At 40.1% G+C, this 18,867-nt stretch overlaps 2 protein-coding genes across 14 annotated transcripts in view; both read left to right on the top strand.

Annotated features, from left to right (window-relative positions):
* LOC134803251 (gastrula zinc finger protein XlCGF57.1-like) overlaps positions 1 to 18,867 on the top strand; it is a 50,729-nt gene that overhangs the window by 29,704 nt on the left and 2,158 nt on the right. For 3 of the 13 annotated variants that reach the window (XM_063775961.1, XM_063775967.1, XM_063775966.1), the window contains one exon: positions 5,202 to 6,964. The exons of 1 other annotated variant lie outside the window; for it this stretch is intronic. In XM_063775961.1, coding sequence (XP_063632031.1) covers positions 5,202 to 6,949 — 1,748 coding nt within the window. In that variant the 3' untranslated portion in view covers positions 6,950 to 6,964. 9 more of the 13 variants (XM_063775979.1, XM_063775975.1, XM_063775973.1 and 6 more) reach the window with 9 other exon arrangements.
* LOC134803356 (zinc finger protein 273-like) lies at positions 13,983 to 15,301 on the top strand. Its single transcript, XM_063776156.1, has one exon. The coding sequence runs from the start codon at positions 14,194 to 14,196 to the stop codon at positions 15,280 to 15,282; it is 1,089 nt and encodes a 362-aa protein (XP_063632226.1). The 5' UTR covers positions 13,983 to 14,193; the 3' UTR covers positions 15,283 to 15,301.

Raw genomic sequence — 18,867 nt, 5'->3', positions numbered from 1 at the left:
CGAACATAACATTAACCTTAACTTTACTAATCCTCAGGAGATTTTCTTGAGACAAAGTACAGAAATCAAAATTTGCAAATATCTAATCAATCGGGAATTGTTGCATGTGGGGCAAGGATTTTACTTAGTAACGTCTTCTTTTCTTTTTAGGTTCCGCTAATGCGGACGCGGAGGCAAAAGTAGGAGTTAGACGTGTTAGGAAATTAAAGGAGAACGTAAGCTCGCGTCAAATGCGCCGGCGTCGCCGCGCCAACAACGAGTTGCCGGAGGAATCCGAGAAACGCATCTCCAAAACTATGATGCGCAGGAATGCTATGACGCTCCTAGAATGCTCCACCGCTTGGGCTTTCCGCTGGTTCCACAGCGCCTTTTACTGCTCCTACTGTGATGCTAAATTCGTAGACACCGCTCCATTGCGTGAACACGTCCAAAACAATCACTTAACCGATCCACCCACTAATAAAATCTTCGCCAAACTAACCGAAAATAATATGGTCAAAGTAGATATAGGCAATCTCAGTTGTAGATTATGCAACCATCCCTTAACGGACATAGACGACCTGAAAGATCATCTTGTCTCTCAACACGAGAAAACTATTAACTCCGATTATAGCGACGGAGTACTGCCGTTTAAGCTTGACCAAAACGGATTCTTTTGTCAAAAATGTTTCTCTCATTTCGTTAGCTTTTCTAAATTGAATCAACACATCAATACACATTATAAGAATCACATTTGCGATTCGTGTGGCAAAGGTTTTGTATCAAAATCTCGGTTCCGTACTCACGTTCAGTCGCATGAAACGGGTAGCTACCCTTGCGGGGATTGTGTTGAAGTCCTAGAAACTAGAGCCGCTAGAATGTGCCACAGGCTGCGTGTCCATAAGAAAGGTGTAAGATACACGTGTCCTCGGTGCCCAGAACTGTTCACGACATATTACGCGAGAGCGAAGCACTTGGTCGACGACCATGCTCAACAACAACGGGACTACGACTGCACAACTTGTGGCAAATCTTTCGAAACCAGCTGCAAGAGAGCAGCCCACTTCCGAACCACGCATAAACCAGCCGAGAAGCGATACGAATGCACCCAGTGCCACTCGACTTTCTACACCAATACAAAGTTAAGACGCCACGTGCTAACCCACGCTATGGATTACAATCAAACCCAATACACTAAATGATATGACAGCGAGTACAATCGGTGTCTTTCTGTTTTTAGGACCAGCTGAAGCAACTGCGAGCAAATCCGTTGAAATAAATTGGAAGCGGAAACGAAGAGTGGTGGAGGATAAAGCAAATGCGGCTCTTATTTTAGAACATTCTAATGCGGTTGCCTTTAGATGGCAACGCGGGAAAATTATGTGCGCGTATTGTCCGACCATATGCACAAGCGTTAGTGAAGTCCGCAATCACTCTAATACCCATGAAAACAAACTAGACGTTTTCAAACCTTGCGAAGGCGTGAGAAACTCATTCCCACTGAGAGTGGATATAACTGATCTCATTTGTAACTTATGTAAGGAAAAAGTAAATTCCTTGAATGGCTTTAAAAGTCATCTATCCCAGTTACATTCCAAGTCATTCAATTCGGAGCACAGTGACGGAGTTATTCCATTTATTCTAACAGGAAAGGAATATAGATGTGTACATTGCGATAACCATTTCGAAAGCTTCATGAGTTTGTTTATACATATGAATAAGCATTATCAAACCTTTATTTGTCATACTTGTGGGAAGGGATTTGCCGGCAGACACAAATTACGAGCTCATCAAATGTGCCACGAAACTGGGCAGTTCGGCTGCACCAAATGTGATGCCGTCTTTCCTACTCGAGTCGCAAAAAACCGGCATGTTTCTGCCGCTCACGGACCTAAGGGAAGATACCGCTGCCCTATTTGTGAGACCCATTTCGATTCCTATCATTCTAGATTGAGGCATCTGGACAAAGTGCATGGGCAAAAAGTTGAATATCGATGTAGCTTTTGCCCTTCTGTTTTTGGAAGTGGTAATCTGAGATATGCTCATATCAGGTCTGTTCATAAACAGAAAAAATCCTAAACGAAATCAAGCTGCTCTACATCAGAAAAGCTAAATTGACATCTTAATTAATTTTAATGAATTAACCTAAATAAAACATTAATAACCACAGAAATATACTAACTAGTCAAACAAAAGCTGCGTGCGCTTTTTGATAGTGAATTTTCTTTTGTTTTTAGGGTCCCCCGACCTCAAACTTAAATGGAAACCGAAACGCAAGTATAACGATCACAGAGACAATGCGGCTATTATAATAGAGTGTTCCAACGTGTGCCCGTTCAGGTGGAAGCGGGGGACGTTCACGTGCGCCTTCTGTCCCATGTCCTTCGGGGACTTCAGCGGCATCCGAGAACATGCGCTCGAGCACCCTAACCGGGTCGAGGCCATGCGATTAGCGCGACCCTTAGACAACGTCAAAGTAGAGATCACTGGGCTCCGCTGCGAACTTTGCTTACTACACATTAAAGACGTTGAGACATTAAAGGAACACTTACTCCAAATCCATGATAAACCTATTAGCATAAATCATGGCATCGGCGTTACTCCTTTCCTTATAGAAGGAAAAGAGTTCGTGTGCACACATTGTGGAGAACACTTTGAGCTGTTTTCAAAATTAAACACACATATGAATCATCATTATCCGAACAACATATGCTTCCAGTGCGGCAAAGCATTCTCCGCCGCGCATAGACTTAAAGCTCATTTAGTTATACATGAGGCCTCAAACAGTATGCAGTATAAATGTTCCAAATGCGACGACGTTTTCGCGACTCGTGCTTTGAAGAATAGCCACATGGCTTTGGCACACGGCCCGGAATATCGATATCGGTGTCCATATTGTAATGACTCGTTCTTAAGATACGCCGATAGGGCAAAGCATCTCAAGGTTGCTCATGATAGGAAAGTTGAGTATCCTTGCCATCTATGCACAGCCGTCTTTTCCATGTGCAATCAGAGAACTAAGCATATACAACAAGTACACATTAGACATAAGCAGTTCTTCTGTGCCTTATGCCCGTATCAGTTCGTCACGGCAGCTCAACTTAGGAATCACATGGTCAAACATGTAGGGGAGAGAAAATACCAATGTCAGGTCTGTAAGAAGTCCTACGCTAGAACCAAAACGTTGAAAGAACACATGCGTATACATAATAATGATAAACGATTCGTTTGTCAGTTTTGTAACAACGCATATGTGCAGAAGTGTAGCCTTCAGAGCCATATGAGAACGCACCACCCTAACGCTGAACCACTAAAGAAACTCAGATTGCCTATGCCTAATGTATATTAAGATTGTATCATTTATAAATCAATAAATTACATTTTATTAGTTCAAGACTATAATTTCTGCACACTGAATACCTCTTAAATAGGGTAATCCCTAAAACTATGGATTTTATATATTTGTCTGGATAAATCTTCATCTTTCAGTCCATCCTTCTTAACAAATTTTTACAAAGCATTTAAATACAAGTCTTGCCAAATGAAATTTTGTTGGCTTTTTATTAAAACAGTTGTAGTCAGTCGAATCACTTTCTTAGATAACATTTAGATTAATAAACCGTTGGATGGAAGAGGAGCCTTGATTGGATGTTTTTCTATTTTTAGGACGGAAAGGTGAAGACGTTCAGTACAAACCAGAATCCGCTGTTGAGGTCAAACAAGAATTGACCGAGGCAGAGGATATTGACGCTGCGTCCGCAGCTGTCAAACGGGAGGAGGGCGAACGGAGACGAACCAACTTTAGAAATAACATCTCCACTATCATAGACACGACCACCGCATACCCCTTCAAATATAGAAGGGGAATGTACCTCTGTTACTACTGCAAACACACATTCCTAGAGCCAGAGAAGCTACGTCAACACAATCGTATTTATCATTCCGAATCGAAAGTACTCCCGAAACCCAGAAAATATGAACCCGTCAAAATGGATTTCTCAACCGCTCTGTGCAAGCTGTGTTTAACTGAAATTCGCGACTATGCCATGTTGAAATCACATCTGATCGAACATGGCAAAGAGATAGACAATACTTTTGGAGACAGCGTGCTTCCGTACAAGTTAAGCAAAGACGAGCATGTCTGTCAAGTGTGTGGGAAGACGTACGAGATGTTCCTAAGCTTACATAAACACATGAATGATCATTACGAGCATTATATTTGTGAAAAATGTGGGAAAAGGTTCGCGACATCGCAACGCATGCTCAATCACACTCGCACTCACGAAACCGGCGTGTTTCCGTGCAAGCAGTGCGATGAGACCTTCACTTCGTACGCTCCCTTATACACCCACGTTGCTAAGGTCCATAGATTTAACAAGAGATATAAATGTCCTATCTGTAACGAAAAATTCGTATCTTACAAGCAGAGACTGAAGCACTTACACACGGTGCATGAGCAGAAAACGCCTGTTTTCCCTTGTCCCTCTTGCGACAGAGTTTTCGATTTATGCAGTAAGAGAACTGCACATATTAGGTTCCAGCATTTGCAGGAGAGGAATCATGTGTGCAGTGTCTGCGGGATGAAGTTTTTCAGTAATTATGAGCTTCAGGAACATGCGATCAAGCATGGCGGGGAGAGGATATACCAGTGCGACGTTTGCAAGAAGGCGTACGCTAGAATAAAGACCCTTAGAGAACATATGCGGATACATAACAACGACAGACGATATACGTGTCCCGTATGTGGACAGAGTTTCATCCAAAATTGTAGCATGAAGCAGCATATTAGGGTGCATCATCCCACGCATTTGAAGGATGTATTTTAATTGTAACTAAGAAATATTAAATAGCAATTGATTATTGAAATATTACCTCTTTGTCTCTTATTATAGGTCCGTATACCTATTGCTCACTATTTTAATAACTACATTCTGTGCACTTATAGGCATTGATTAAAAATCTGAACATTTTTAACACTCTTTCCCCGTGGAATAGACGTCATATATCGTTACATCTTAGCCGTAATTGACTTCAATCATTCGGATTTGGAATACAGGTTTCATTTGCGTCCCCGAAAAATAATTTTCTCAATAACCTTTGCAAAACACTTAGCCATGCTATTATTACATGAAAGGGATAAAGACGTAAGAAACTGGCCAGTGCATACTTTTGCCATACGATAAATAAATAATTAAGCTAAGTAGAGTTCTTTCTATTTTTAGGACAGAAAAACGAAGAAGCCGATCAAGCGAATGAGGATAAGACCGGAGCGGAAAACACTGAGGATTCCCTATGGCGCGCCGACCTATGGAATAACGTTAATACTATCGTCGCTATGACCACAGTTTACCCATTCAAGTACAAAGCCAACCCAAAGGGCGCGACATTTCAATGTTATTATTGCACAGATGCATTCTGCGATCCAGCAGAAATGAGAAAACATAATCGTGTCCGTCATTCTGACGAAAAAAAAGTTCGCCGACCTAAATGTTATCGACCCGTTAAAATGGATTTCACTGCTGCATCGTGTAAGGTGTGTGGAGCTGACATTCCGAACTATGCTATGCTAAAAAGCCACTTGACGGAACACGGCAAAGTCATCGACACAACGCGTGGAGAGAGTATCTTGCCGTATTGCCTGGGCTCGGAGTCAAATGTCTGCCAAATATGCGAGAAGGAGTTTAATACATTCATGGGTTTACTCAGACATATGTCGGAGCATTCCGATTATGATAGATGCAAAAAATGTGGCGAAAAATTAAACTCTTATGCTCGGCTTGTGAGTCATATCCGACAAAATGAATGTAGCACTCGCACAAAGAAGTCAGTTGATATCGGAGATGCTAGTGCATCAGCAGATAGAGATATGGAACAATCTGAAGATGAATCTTTTACTAAAAATACTAAGTTGACTAACTTCAGAAATAACATTTCTATAATAACAACCATGACTACAGTCTACCCCTATAAGTATAAAAGGGGTTTATTCCAATGTTACTACTGTGACATGACGTCTCTAAACCCAGACGACATTCGAAGTCACAACCGTGCTCAACATTATTATATTAAATCATTTCCAAATCGTAGAGTTTGTCTACCTTTAAAAATGGACTTTGCGGATGCTTCTTGCAAACTTTGTTTAGCGGAGATTCGCGACTATCCTACGTTAAAAACCCATTTAGCTAAACACGACAAGATCATAGACACCTCGCTTAGCAAGAGCATGATACCCTACAATTTGAATAAAGATGAGATCGTTTGCCAAATATGCAATACAACCTTCCAATCGTTTTTAACTCTACACAAACACATGAACGTACATTGTGCCTATAACATTTGTGATCAATGTGGCAAAGGTTTTAAAACTCGCTCTCATCTAGCCATTCATAGCCAAACTCATAAGAGCGGCGTATTCCCTTGCAAGGAATGCAAACAAACTTTCCCGTTCCTTTCGCGTCTACATACTCACAATACCAACGTACACAAACGCAAGACACCACACACCGTATACAAATGTCCCGCGTGTAAAGAGGATTTCCCTACGTACAGACAAAGGTTGAAACACTTGGTCCAAGTTCATGGCCACAAAATGCCGGAGTTCCCCTGTCCCTCCTGTAATAAGGTCTTCAATTTGTGCAGCAGTTTGACCAACCATATGAAACAGAATCACTTTAAAAAAGAGAAAAATCACGCATGCAACGTGTGTGACATGAAGTTCTCTACCAGTACAGCGCTTAAGAATCACGTAGTTAAACATAACGGCGAAAGGAAATTCCAGTGTGATATTTGCAAGAAGGCGTATGCCAGGATTAAGACCCTGAGAGAACACATGCGTATTCACAACGACGACCGACGGTTCGCTTGTGCTGTGTGTGGACTGACTTTCATACAGAAGTGCAGTATGAAGCACCATATGAGGGTACATCACCCTACGGAATTCAAACAAGAATTTGAGTCATCATCTTGTTAAAATGTTTATTTGTATTAATTTCAGATTCTTCCAATCGTTTCATAGAATCTCTACAAGTACGAACCAATGTCTCTAATATTAAGTTTTTAGTAATACATAATCAAAAATGATTTTGTTAACGTAATATTTAAATCTAATAAATTGATTTCTTGATATACTTACGGCAGTTTTTGTAAATGTCCAACCCAGCCTTTCTCAACTAGCCATAGCTGAAGAAACGAAAGGAGTCTTGACTTTGAACGTATCGTTTAGAATTTTTTTTCTGTTTTTAGGACGGGAAAGTGAAGAACCCATACAGGCTAAGAAAATGAACGCAGCAGAGCGCTGGCGCGCCAATTTAAGAGATAACGTATCTGCTATTATATCTACTACTACAGCGTGTCCGTTTAAATACAAAAAAGGAAAATACCTTTGTTTCTTCTGTATAGACGTGTTTCAAGAAGCAGAAAAGCTTCGCGAACACCACCGAAACCAACATTATGATGAGATACAACTGCCTAAGCTGAAAGCGTATGATCCAACAAAAGTGGACATAGCTGATGCTTCGTGCAAACTGTGCTTTGCACAGATTACAGACTATGCCATGTTAAAAGCCCACTTGGCCGAGCACGGCAGACAATTAGTCACAACGAGCTCTGCGCAGGGCGAGACTGTGCTTCCATTTAGAATGCTCCGAAATAGCCACATTTGCCAACTATGCGGAAAGCCGTGCGAGTCACTAATGAGATTACTTAACCACATGCACGTACACTCCACTCGTCATGTGTGTGATAAATGCGGAAGTCGATTCAGGAGTTCGGCCCAGCTCTGCAAACATATTCAAATTAAAGAGTGCGGTACATATAAAAAGGATTCCGCTGAGGCAGATGATGCCGATGAAAGATTCGCCGGCGAACGGAGACGCATTACTCTAATAAACAATCTTTCAATTATCATAGCCATGACAACAGTACAGCCATTCCGTTTTGATAAAGGAGTTTATCTTTGTTACTACTGCAAGGAAACTTTCACAGAGCCAGCGGTGCTTCGAAAACATAATCGCGACCAACACACTGAAATTAAAAAAATACCCAAATATTACGAACCCGCTAAAGTTGACTTCGTAGACGCTTCATGCAAGATTTGCTCGAAAGAAATTCCAGACAATCTAACATTAAAAGCCCATCTAGCTGAACATGGGAAGGAATTGGATATGACCTACGGCGATAGCGTTATCCCTTACAATCTAACCAGTTCTTCTGAGCATGTCTGTCAAATATGTGGAAAGAAATATGAAACGTTCGTAGGCTTACATAGGCATATAAATGAACATTATGACAGCTACATATGTGACCAATGCGGGAAGAAGTTCATCACTTCCCGACAAATGATCAGGCACGCTCGCATCCACGATTCTCAGGAACAAGGCTCGTTTCCTTGCAAGAACTGCGATCAAACATTCACAAACCGCGCTCAACTGACTTCGCACGTTACCAAAGAACACAAACCCAAAGAGCGGAACAAATGTCCTATTTGCAACGAGAAATTTGCCTTTTACGGGCAGAGATTGAAACACCTACGTACTGTCCATGATCAGAAAACCGCCGATTACCCTTGTCCCTCTTGTGACAAGGTCTTTGATTTAAGTAGTAAACGGTCTGAACATATAAGGGCTCAACATTTGCAGGTTAAGAACCATGAGTGTCACATTTGTGGCATGAAGTTCTTTGGTAAACATGGGCTGGATGCTCACTCGGTTAAACATAGTGGTGAGAGGAAATTCCAGTGTGAGGTGTGCAATAAAGCGTACGCTCGGATAAAAACTTTGCGGGAGCATATGCGGATTCACAACAATGACAGGCGGTTCACTTGCTCTGCTTGTGGCCAGGCCTTTGTGCAGAAGTGTAGCATGAAACATCATATTAAAGTTCATCATCCTACGCTTTTGAAAGATGAAATCGAATCGTAACATAAGTCATACTTTTACTCGTATAAGTACCTATATTCATTGTTATTATTAATAAATCATTTAAATAAGTACCTATTAGTTAATATGATTCGTTTTGTTAACTTTCTAGCCATAATTACTTTCCTAAAACCATTCAGATTCAGAGTTTTATTTGCTTAAACATGGTATTTACAATAGGTCTTAAATACTAATACAATAGAGCTACATGTTTGGTCATAGAGACATGCAAATATTGTGTGATGTCATGTGTGTCGCATGCATCATATTTAAATTAAATTAATTAATATCACGGTGTATCTTTAGTAAAATCTTTACCATCAAAGCCTTGCTTCTTCGCAAGTGCGAAGTTTTTGTGCTAGGTACCTAATCTTCGAAATCAAAGATTGAATCCAAGTCGATTCTTTTAAAACGGTGGTCCTCTTGGTCTTATTGAATTCATTTGCACGTTAAATTATTTGTACCTGTGCTTCTGAGCCGGTATTGTCTTGACAAACTGACATCGCGCTCGAAATGCATGCAATCAATGATTATCTGGAAGTCATGGACGTTTTTCTCATTTCTAGGTGATGAGACCTCACCCACCGACAGTGAGAAACAGATAGCTGGCATGAAAACCGGCGGATATAAAGAAAACGAAGACAAATATAAAAAATCTAATGTCGATGTCGACGACCTAAAAGCTAGGAAAAAGAATGCTACAGTGTTACTCCAATTCACAAAGATATGTCCGTTTAGATGGATGAAGAATTTATACTTGTGTTTTTACTGTGATAACCAATTTAACGACCCAGCCTGGCTGAGGACACACAATGAAAATGAGCATTGCGGCAAAACTACTGCGCAAATTAGATGTGCTCTCTCAAAATTGAAGAAATATGAACTTGCCAAAGTAGATGTGACTAACACTGGATGCGCTATTTGCGACGATGCTATAACTGATTTCAATGAGTTAAAAAAACATCTGCTGGAAAAACATAACAAAAATATAGACCCGAAATCGAATGACGGTATTCTCCCATTTAAAGTAAGGAAAGATGAGTTCAAATGTGCAATTTGTTCTGAAACATTCGCTGAATTCAAAAGTTTAAACCAGCACATGAACGTGCACTATCAGAATTTTATATGCGAGCAATGTGGAACTGGTTTTATCACCCCAGAGCGTTTGAGAACGCACTCCTTTTCCCACGAGACGGGCTCTTTCCCTTGTGACGCTTGTGAAAAAGTTTTTAGATCAACAAATGCCAAGAACGAACATTACGCTCTAGTACACATGCGGGTTAAGAGACATCGATGCCCCCATTGCCCCGAGACATTTAGAAATTACTTTCAAAGAAACAAACACGTTTCGTCCGTCCACGGTCTGAAACTTAAAGAGTTTAAGTGTAATTTGTGTCCTAAAGTTTTCACACTAAGTGGTAAACTTGGAGTTCATGTCAGGACGGTGCATTTGAAGCTCAAAAGGCATGCGTGCGAAGTATGCGAATGGAAGTTCTATTCTAAATCTGAACTGAAAGAGCATATGATCCGTCACGGAGGAGAGAGGAAGCATCAATGCTCAGTGTGTAAGAAGTCGTATGCGAGGAAATATACTCTGCGGGAACATATGCGTATACACGAGGATGACAGGAGATTCGTTTGTGCGACTTGCGGGGAGTCATTTGTGCAAAACTGTAGTTTGAAACATCACGTGAAAGTACACCATCCGGTTAAATATGAATTCATGTCATGAGAAAGGCTTTTACCGTGTAATTTATGGCCATATTAGGTTATAAAATCGTAAAAAAGTGGTTTTGCATTAAGACTTTCTGACCTTTTAATGTGACATTTCTTACGAAATAAATTGTAAGGTACCAAAACAGTTTCGTTTTGTCTTAAGTCTCCACCGTCCTTTAAATTTATCTATAAGAAGCTACACCTGGGAAATGGTTATATTTTAACAATGCACCTGCGTTTTACACTTGAACACAGAATAAGTAATATAGCTAATATGCATGAATGTGTTGACGTCGTGATACAAGTACGAATTTTCTGTTTTCTAGGATCCGACTCTCCAATATTACCGGAAATACAGAAGCAGAAAAGGATCGTGCCCTTATTCCAAGTGGCATACGACCGCAGCTTATGTAAGCCGCTGGGCACGATATCGGACTTCGATAAAATTGACCTAAAACTCAGGTCCGCTCAGACCGAACATTATCCTCCGACCACTTCGAGGGATTACACTCCATCCCGTAGTCCGTCTCCTGTATCGAATAGCTGCCACATCACGCCTCCTGAGGTTGTAGGGAACTTAGATCCGCCCGCTGAAGTACTAGTTCCACAAAAAAACAAAAAGCGACCTGATATTCGACAAAATGCTTTAACAGTCTTTGAGAACTCGACAGTGTACCCCTTTATTTATGGGAACAACAAATTCAAATGTTTCGTTTGCTCGCAACCGTTTCTGGAAACTGTTGAATTGAGTCGTCACATGCAGGAGTGCCACGGATTCAGTGCTTTAAAACGACTGGTCAACAACCGACGAGAGAATGTACTCAAAGTAGATGTTTGTGATATGGCGTGCAAGATCTGTTCCTTGCGGCCTAAAGATTTAGCGGAACTGAAGCATCACTTGAAGGAAGCACATCAAAAACCAATAGACCCTGAATTGAAAGATAATATGATACCCTTCAAACTAGACGGACGAGAGGGTTCCTACAAATGTGTGATGTGCGACGAGGAGTTCATCAAAGTCCGAATACTGGTCATACACATGAGTGTGCACTTTAACAACTACAGCTGCGAAATCTGCGGTTCTGGCTTCATGACGCTACGTCTACTAAAGAAGCATCTTGAAGTGCATGAAAACGGCAACTTTCCTTGTGACCGCTGTAACAAAGTATTCACTACACCTCATAAGCGCTCGCTTCATATTCGAGGTGTGCATTTAAAACAATATCCACGACGATGTCCAATATGCCCGGAAAGGTTCAATTCTAATTATAGACGGACTATCCATCTTCAGGACGTGCATAATCAGTCGACTCGCGTCCACAAATGTGAGACTTGCGGGCGAGCTTTTAATCTCAAATACCATTTAATATGCCACACCCGCTCTGTGCACCTTCAGGAGAGGAACCAGCAGTGCGACGTCTGCCATCAAAGGTTCTGCAATAAGGAGACGTTGAAACGCCACATGGTCATACACACAGGGGAGAAAAACTATAAGTGCGAAGTGTGCGGTATGGCGTTTTTGAGAAGAAAGAACTTGAAAGACCATCTTAGACTACATGAAGGTGTACTACAAGTGTAAAATTAAAAATCTAGAGATGTATTTATTTTTGACGTTTTCTGATCTGTATTATATTTATTATTTGTATGAAATAAATTCACACGCACAAAAATATTACGTAATATGAAATTTAGGCTAATTTTATTTTTTAATAAATAGTTTAATACACAGAAACGTTTTGTTTTTCTTCTAGGGACCATCCAAGAGAGCCAGTCGTCTATCGTACTGAAAGATGACGACGGCAACGACATAAAGCTTACTCTACTCAAGACACCCATCGATATACACGACTTGGAATGTGTATATGAAGATAACACAAACAAATATAAGACAAAGACACAAAAACAATATATAAATAAAATTAAAATAAGTAAATCATGCAGAGGTGACATAGGCAACATAACAATATTAAAAGATCCGATTTCTCTTGACGATATACAGTGGAGCGATGACACAGAAGCCCAAGAAACTTCGATCACATTTAATGTAAAGACTTTTCAACGCCCCTATCTTTATAGGCCACCGCGCAAAACACCTATAGCACCCTTAAAAGGCGAAGCCTGGAAGAAAAATGCTTTAACCATATTCGAAAACTCATACGTTTACCCCTTTATACATGCCAGTAACAAGTACAAGTGTTTTATTTGTGCTAGAACTTTTTTAGATGCTAACTTATTGAAACATCACACAATTGACGAACATTGTGTGGAAGACCTGAAATCAGAATTGATTAATAGAGTTCGTGACAAAAATATTAAGGTAGATGTTAGTTGCTTAGAATGTAGATTGTGTCCAGACATTCTACCAGACTTACACGCTTTAAAAATACATTTGAAACATCATGGAAAACAAGTTGACGCTGAAATGAATGATAATATTATACCATTCAAGTTGGGAGGGAAAACTTTTGACTGTCAAATATGTGGTGAAATTTATGTTAAATTGAGACTGCTTATAATCCATATGAGCAAGCACTTTAATAACTACAGCTGTGACATCTGCGGCTCCGTGTTTATCTCGATAAACCTTCTCAAACGCCATTTACAAATCCACGAACAAGGCAACTTTCCTTGTAATAAATGTGACAAAGTATTCAGTAACGCCGCTAAGAGAACTTTACACATGCGAGGGGTACACAAAAAACAACATCCGAGAAGATGCCCGATATGCCCAGAGAGATTTAACTCGGACTATCAAAGAACAAAGCATTTGCGCATCGTGCACAACCAGAGCACAGGCTTGTTCAGATGCGAGACATGCGGGAGAGAATACGACTTGAAATACCATCTGTTACTCCATATAAGATCTGTTCACTTACAGGAGCGCAATCACGAATGCAGCGTGTGTCACGCTAGATTCTTCTCCAAATACTGCCTGTCTAGGCACATGGTGATACATTCAGGGGAGAAAAACTTCAAATGCAATATTTGCGGTAAAGCGTATGCGAGAATGAAGAATTTGAGAGAACATTCAAGGGCCCACGAACCTGGGGTTTCTTGTACTGTGTGTGGGATGAACTGCTGTGACAGTGAAACGCTTGTAGCGCACATTAATAGCTCTCATGGCGTAAACTAAAGTAAATAAACAATGTAAAATAAATAAGTAAACACCATGATCGCTTATATTTGCACCACAAAGTTTTATTCATAGATAGTAGGAACTGGCCTGACTTATTTTAGCCTACTCAAAGCTGTGACACTGTACACGTAAAACACGGTAGATTACGGTTATTCCAATGAGTAAATGGAAATATTTAAATCCTGCACTGTTCCTAATTTGTTATTAAGGTGAACCACATTTTAGTAGTGAGTATTATTTTAGCGTAGGCATTCGTAAAACTCATGTAACAAAATTCTAGTTTTACTCTTTTTACCACAACAATTTAAAGATGCAGAAAAAAAGGTTGGTTTAATTTTGCACGCAAATCTCAGTTTTTCTTTCCGACCGACAGGTTTAAAAGACAAATTTTCTTCCCCAGGATTACCGGCAAGACAACGACCCGGGCCCAGGACGAGTATCTGGCAAATGACCATATCAGAACGGCAGAACGCCGCCACTTTCCTAGAGTTCACCACTATCAAGCCCTTCTTTTACCAGCAGGCTAATTTCAAATGCTTCTACTGTAACGAAGTCTTCCCAGAGATCCACTCAGTATTACAACACACAGCATTCCACGTAACACCAGAAAGGTGCTGCTTACTCAAACAGTATTTACGGAAAGGGAAACGTGTTATAAAAGTTGATATATCGGGTCTAAAATGCAAGCTTTGTGAACAGAAGTACTCGGACTTAGACGATATAAGAAAACATTTGATCGCGGCTCATAAAAAGGAATTCAATACAGCAGGAAACGGTCTCATGGCGTATGATCTAAGTACAAACAACGGTCTCTTATCCTGTCACAAGTGCTCTAAAACGTTCAACTCTTTCTTCCTCCTCAACAGGCACATGAATGTTCATTTCAGCGTCGTTTGCGAAACTTGCGGTCTCGGCTTCATGTCTCACCAACGCCTCATAAACCATAGGATAGTCCATCAAAACGGTGTGCACAAATGCGACAAATGCCAAGAAGTATTCACCACTAAGTTAAAACTACGTTACCACTTATTTAAAAAACATGAGGTCACCAATGCAAAGAAGATAAAGCCTTTAAAATGTCCTCATTGCTTGGAAAGGTTCGCCGAGCATTATCGTAAAATGACACATCTGAAAGAAGCGCACGGAATCACCTTTTCTTTTGAATGCCAGATGTGTAAAGCAGTTTTTCCTACAAGGAGAGCTTTGACAGAACATACAACTAAGTTACACACGCAAAAAATCCAGTGCAAGATCTGTGGAAAATGCTTTGGAACGAAGTCATTGCTGAAGATGCATATGAGAGGTCATACGGGTGAAAGGAATTTTTTCTGCTCGATATGTCAGAAAGCTTACATGCACGAGAGAACTCTGAGGCAGCACATGAGGGTCCACGGGCCTGTGTGGAAGTTTACGTGCTCCGAATGCGGCAGCGGCTTCCACAATAGGAACGATTACAATAAACATATGAAGCAGTGGCATCCTCAGTGGCAGTTTAAGACTATTGTCAAAAATTTTGGAACTGAACTTATGAATTGAAGGGAATTAAGAAGATCAAGAATTAAGGCAAATATAAATTAGTTCAACACGTTTCAACCACTAAGACTAAAGACCTAATTAGATGCTTTGAAATAAATCACGCTTAAGATTGTGATTATTTGTGAACCAGAAAACCTCTGATCATAGACTTTTTTTATATTTGTTAGTTTTGATATTCAGTGCCATATTTTTAACTATATTTGTTTTATTTTCTAACGAGTTACTTATAGTGTTAGGTAAATATTCTCTTTTGTTTTAAGATTGGTAAGTATTATTACAAACGTAAATTAGGATTTTAACTAATTTATTTCTAATAATGAAATGTCTCAATTACATTACATGCATTGTAAGGACTGTTAAGTAACGAAGAAGCTTTAATTGTTATCTTTAGTGACCTAGAAAGTGTTTTTCACAGAAAACCAATAACCAAATCTTAAGTTCATATTGAATTGTAGCGCAAATAAAGTTGATCTTTTATAATAATTACCTAACTTAATTTCTATCGTCCCTTTATACCTGCAGATTAATAAACAAACAATGCAGAAAAAATATATTTACTACGAGTAAATTGCTAAAGGCAGGAAACGGTTCAACTACAACCTATGTAAAAGAAGTATCCGCACTGGATTTTGTTTGTGCATTGCATGTTGTGATGATTTTGAGCACTAAGAGGATTGGAGGAAACATTCAAAATAACCTTTGTTCCCTCAGGCCTGGACCCTCGACAAGGAGCCATCACCAGTATATGGGAGATGACGGTGTCCGAGCGGCAGAACGCGGCCGTCTTCCTCGAACACACCACCGTCCGACCTTTCGTCTACTGTCGCTACTTTTTCAAATGCTTCTTCTGCCACGAACACTACTCGGAAATTAACGCATTACTGCAACACACAGATACCCACGAAATACCTAAAACAGACAAAATTCTTAAAGAGCTACTCCCAAAAGGAAAACGAACAGTAAAAGTCGATATATCCGCACTAAAATGCAGAATATGCAATGAAAACTTCAGCGATTTAGACAAAATCAGAGCGCATTTAACAGACAAACACAACAAAGAGTTTACCAAATCAGGGAATGGCCTAGTTGCTTATAACTTGACTGTTACCAACGGACAGTTTTCTTGTCACATATGCAACAAAATTTTCCAAACATTTATACTTCTAAACCGACATATGAACGTGCACTTTAGTAATGCGATTTGCGAAACATGTGGGGTCGGATTTATGACTCATCAGCGCCTGATGCAACATAAAGAGATACATTTACCAGGAGGCTATCCATGTGAGAAGTGCAAAAAGGTTTACACCACCAGCTCCAACTTGAGGTATCATATAGAAAAGGCTCATGAGGGTTCAACTAGAATGCGAATGCTGCGTTGTCCACACTGCCCTGAAAGATTCTTCGAGCATTTCCGAAAACTGAGACATTTGAAAGAAGCCCATGGAATAACTTTCACTTTTGAATGCGAGACTTGTAAATCCACCTTTCCAAGCCGCCGAGCTTTAACGATGCACACGAACAAGTTTCATACGCAGAAAACTCAATGCGAAATTTGCAAGAAGAGTTTTAGCTGCCGCACGACGTTGAAAAAACACATGGTGTCTCATACGGGGGAGCGGAATTTTGTATGTAACTTGTGTCAGAAAGCGTACAGACATCAGAAAAGCTTGAAGCAACATATGAGGACGCATTTACAGGGGGAGGATTATAATAAGTTTATGTGCGCGGAATGTGGGGCCGGGTTTCCGAACCGAAACGATTTCAACAAGCACGTGAAGGAGTGGCATTCGCGGTGCTTCTTTAATTTTACCGTGAACTAAACATTTATAGAAACAAATATTGTATTTTTCTACAAGAACTAGTCAGTAACTACCTCTCACTCGAAAATATTTCTACGAATATGAAATACGAATTGTAATGTTACTCAAGCTCAAAATTAGTGTAAGTAACATGCCTGTATTGCATATGATCTCTTAAGCAATAACGATTAAGTTTATAAATTATTTCAGAGTTTCTTTTCTTCTTTTCCGTCGCTGCTTCTGGATAATTAATTATACACCATTTTAGATAAGATGGAGCCCAGTATGAACACTGGTTATGAGCTAGGTAACTATATTATATTAAGTTAAACTATAATTCGTTTCAAGTTTGTTAATATCATTAAACGTGATATTTTTCTTCCACAGACGATAGACCAAGCATTAAAACAAGCGTGTGGCAAATGACGCTCCCGGAACGAAAAAACGCGGCCACTTTCATTCAATACACCACAGTCAGACCTTTCATATTCATGGGGACGTGTTTCAAGTGCTTCTACTGTGCTGAATACTTCTCGAAACTGCCAGCTTTACTTGATCATACCAGTAACCACAAAATTCCGGAAGAATCAGAACTCTTAGAGAAATACGTTCACAAGGAAAAGAGGGTGTTACAAGTCGACATATCAGATCTACATTGCCGCTTATGTAGTTTAAAATATCCTGATCTTCAAACAGTTAAACAGCATTTACAAAATCAACACGAAAAGCCTTTCTATCCCGCCAGCAATGGCATGACTGAATATAACATGGAATTAAAGAACGGTGCCTTCGTATGTCACATTTGTGACAGCGATTTTCACACATTTTCGCTTCTTAACTCTCATATGAATTGTCACGTTGGCAAAGTGGTCTGCGAGACTTGCGGAGCCGGCTTCTTGAACAAATACTTCCTTTTAAAACACAAGGAAACTCATCTAGATAACAAATTTAATTGTAAGGAGTGTACTGCTGTATTCGGAAAGAAGAGTCAACTTAAATATCATACTAAAATCATTCATAAGGGGCAAGAGAGAGTCAAACCGAAAAAATGTCCGCAGTGCGATGAAACATTCAAGGAACATTACAGTAAAGTAATCCATCTTAAAGACGTCCACGGCGTGTCGCAGTCTTTTGAATGCCATATATGCAAAGCTAAGTTCACATCGCGATGGGCGATCACTCAGCATACAACCCGGTATCATACAGAGAAATATAAATGCGAGATTTGCTCTAAATGCTTCAGCATAGAGTCTAAACTTAAGCAGCACATGCGCGGACATACCGGTGAGAGAAACTTTATCTGTCCGATCTGCAAGAACGCGTACATGCACAAGATGACGCTTCGGAAACATTATCGGAGTCACAGTGCTGCATACAAGTTTGTGTGTGCGGAATGTGGAGCAGGCTTCCATAATAAGAATGACTTCGTTAAACACACCAAGCAGTGGCACGCGCCTTCGAGTGATCTTATTGTTCGATGAAGGTCCAAGTTGTAATATGTCTTAGAAATACCAGCATATAGCAAAAGGCTAAATGTGAAAGGCCCCTACGAGACGGTTGGGTCAAAATCGCGCGATGGAAACCGTTTTAGGGACAGGATGTAGAGGAGATCGCTTAGAGCTGTAGGGTAGAGATATCCCTGATATGATTGACTTAGCTCACTTAACAAGAAATAGTTTCACTGAATAGTAATGATTTAACCCACTCCTACCAATTAAAGAGTATACCATCGCCCACACTGTTAACAGTTCGTAAACCTTATTACAAAACGCATAAGGTCCAC

Source organism: Cydia splendana, chromosome 26 (assembly GCF_910591565.1).
Source record: "Cydia splendana chromosome 26, ilCydSple1.2, whole genome shotgun sequence".
NCBI classification, from domain to species: Eukaryota; Metazoa; Arthropoda; class Insecta; order Lepidoptera; family Tortricidae; genus Cydia; species Cydia splendana.
The sequence above is the reverse complement of the archived record's forward strand: the minus strand, read 5'-3'. Positions and strand labels throughout refer to the sequence as shown.

Bases quoted from the DNA above. Each gene is read 5' to 3' on its own strand.
- LOC134803356 (XM_063776156.1), top strand. From the start codon at position 14,194: ATGACCATATCAGAACGGCAGAACGCCGCCACTTTCCTAGAGTTCACC.